The sequence below is a fragment of the Sapajus apella genome, unplaced genomic scaffold (genome assembly GCF_009761245.1).
Source record: "Sapajus apella isolate SASKATOON/1434 unplaced genomic scaffold, GSC_monkey_1.0 scaffold6, whole genome shotgun sequence".
NCBI lineage: Eukaryota > Metazoa > Chordata > Mammalia > Primates > Cebidae > Sapajus > Sapajus apella.
The window spans coordinates 75,003,184-75,005,218 of record NW_022436946.1 but is presented as its reverse complement, the minus strand read 5'-3'; the positions used below and the strand labels follow the sequence as shown (position 1 = coordinate 75,005,218).

Sequence of the window (2,035 nt, the reverse complement as noted above, 5' to 3'; positions counted from 1 at the left end):
AGGAGATTATGTCTTAACAAGCTCCCAAGGTGATTTATTACAAGCTTTAAAGTTTGAGAACCAGTGACGTCAAAACAAAACAGATCACCATTTGTGAGGCTATCTGCCCCCTGTGGCTGAGGGCCTGACTCTGACCATAAAATCATAAAAGGTTTAGGAGTTTCAAAATGATGAGAATTCAGGAATAAACCCTACAAAACTACAATCTGCCAGCCTTCTACCCACCCTTCATATTCAAAACATGAATGAGAGCCAACCTTTTATAAATTTGCTTTATTATAAGTGTACGAAGATCTTAATGTCACTGGGCAAAATAGCCATTTATTAGAATAGTTCAAATTCACTCTTGCAACAAAATAAACCTGATTCTATCAAGACACAGGAAAAACGAATGCAGGGATTTAGGAATGCTATACTTGCTTCTCTTCGACTGAAGCAGCAAAAGTTGCAAATTTCTCAAGATGCTCCTGACACTGTTGTCTTAAGCAACAGAATCCTGGGGTGTGTGGGGGTCTGATGTTTGGGTCTTCAAGTTCTTCTCAAGGTGTTTCATCTTCTCAGCTGGAAGAGAAACAGTTGATACTGACCATGGACGGGGAGAAGTGTTCGCTGTTTCAAACTTCTCAGTGATTGGGAGTTGGGGAGGAGAGGAGGATCTGGGGTGGAGGCTCTGAACTTGGGATCTGCGATAGTGCTGTAGCCCAGCTGAGGCTGACTTGGGCAGTGATGGGCCTGAATGTATCAGCTCTCCACTGACTTTCCCAAGGTCCTACCCTGGGGATCCCCTCCCAACAAACTTCGCGCAGCTTCCTGGGGCGCGGAAACCAAGAAATTAAGAGGTTAAGGGAGGATGGAAGGAAGCCAAGCAAGACCAGTATGGTCACTCGTGGCTTCCTCCACGTGTAAGTTCTCAAAGACCCTCACCTCGGGCTCGATGTTCTCGGTGAAACCATGCCAGGCACAGGAGCATGCTCTTCACCCTATTCTGTACACGGGGCCGTCCAAAAATGGTGATTTCGACTAGGTTCCCAGAGTCCACTATGTCCACTGTCAACAGGGCCTGGCTCGTCCACTCCATTTCTGGAATTATGGCTCGGTCTGGGCCTAAACAAGTAAGGAAAGACTATTTAGGGGCCGCACAGTCGCAGATTAGAAGCTGAATTTGAAGGGAATGTTGACCAGGGAAGGGAAGAGCTGGAAGGTGGGCACCACAGCAACACTCCTGGCTTACGAATCTGGGAAAGAGGCTGCAGAGAGCTGCTCTGCCGAGCCTCTCTCAGACTGAGAGACAGAGTCTGGGTCGCTCACCAAAGAGCGCGTCTGCCAGCCATGCCTCCAGGTAGAACACCAAAGGGTTTCTCAGTTCCTGCACCGGAAACCACCAGGGCCGGATGCGAATCTGTGGCGGCGGAAGTGGTAACCTATGCAGCTGCTCCAGGGAGTGGGCCGGGGTCCGTTTGCCCCGCGGGGACTCAGCAGTACCAGCCTGATCGACCATACTGGAACCTGCAGCCGTGGAGCCCGCTCCGGGAGGCTTTCACGTTACCTCCTCCAGACCCAGCGGCGAGGCGCCGGCTCTCTTTTACACTATTCGACTCTCTCCGCCCCTTCCGGCGGAGCCTGGCACCGCTTCCGGGTGAGCTGACGCACTCGACGCCTGGGCCTAAAGGCGCATCCGGCTCTTCCTGCGCTGACACAATCATCAGGACTGCCTTTTTGACCTAGAACTAGTATTCATTTGGGCTGCTGTTGAGTCTTCAACGGTCTGCTTCGACATCTCTGCCTCGTAAGGTATATTTAGCCTAAAAGCGTCTGCTCACCGAATGGCTGATTAACAGTGTCAGTTTGAATTGACGACCCTGTTGACTGGGAATCACCTTTGATGTCTAGGTTAAGGTTTCGACGTTGCCTTCTAAAGATAGGTAGATCAGACTCAGGCAGGCTTGTTGAATGTGTCAGTTTTCTCTCTTCTGCCCCCTTGTTATCTTCTGACACTCTGGATAGTTACCATTTTGAAATTATTCCAGGAAATGTG

At 50.0% G+C, this 2,035-nt stretch overlaps 1 protein-coding gene across 1 annotated transcript; it reads right to left on the bottom strand.

Moving 5' to 3' along the window:
* Positions 1-257: 257 nt before the first annotated feature.
* OOEP (oocyte expressed protein) lies at positions 258-1,588 on the bottom strand. The gene is made up of 3 exons (XM_032274469.1): positions 1,309-1,588; positions 925-1,104; positions 258-561 (listed from the first exon to the last, which is right to left on the bottom strand). Exons 1-3 carry the CDS (start codon positions 1,496-1,498, stop codon positions 482-484), a joined length of 450 nt encoding a protein of 149 aa, XP_032130360.1. The 5' UTR covers positions 1,499-1,588; the 3' UTR covers positions 258-481.
* Positions 1,589-2,035: the final 447 nt, after the last annotated feature.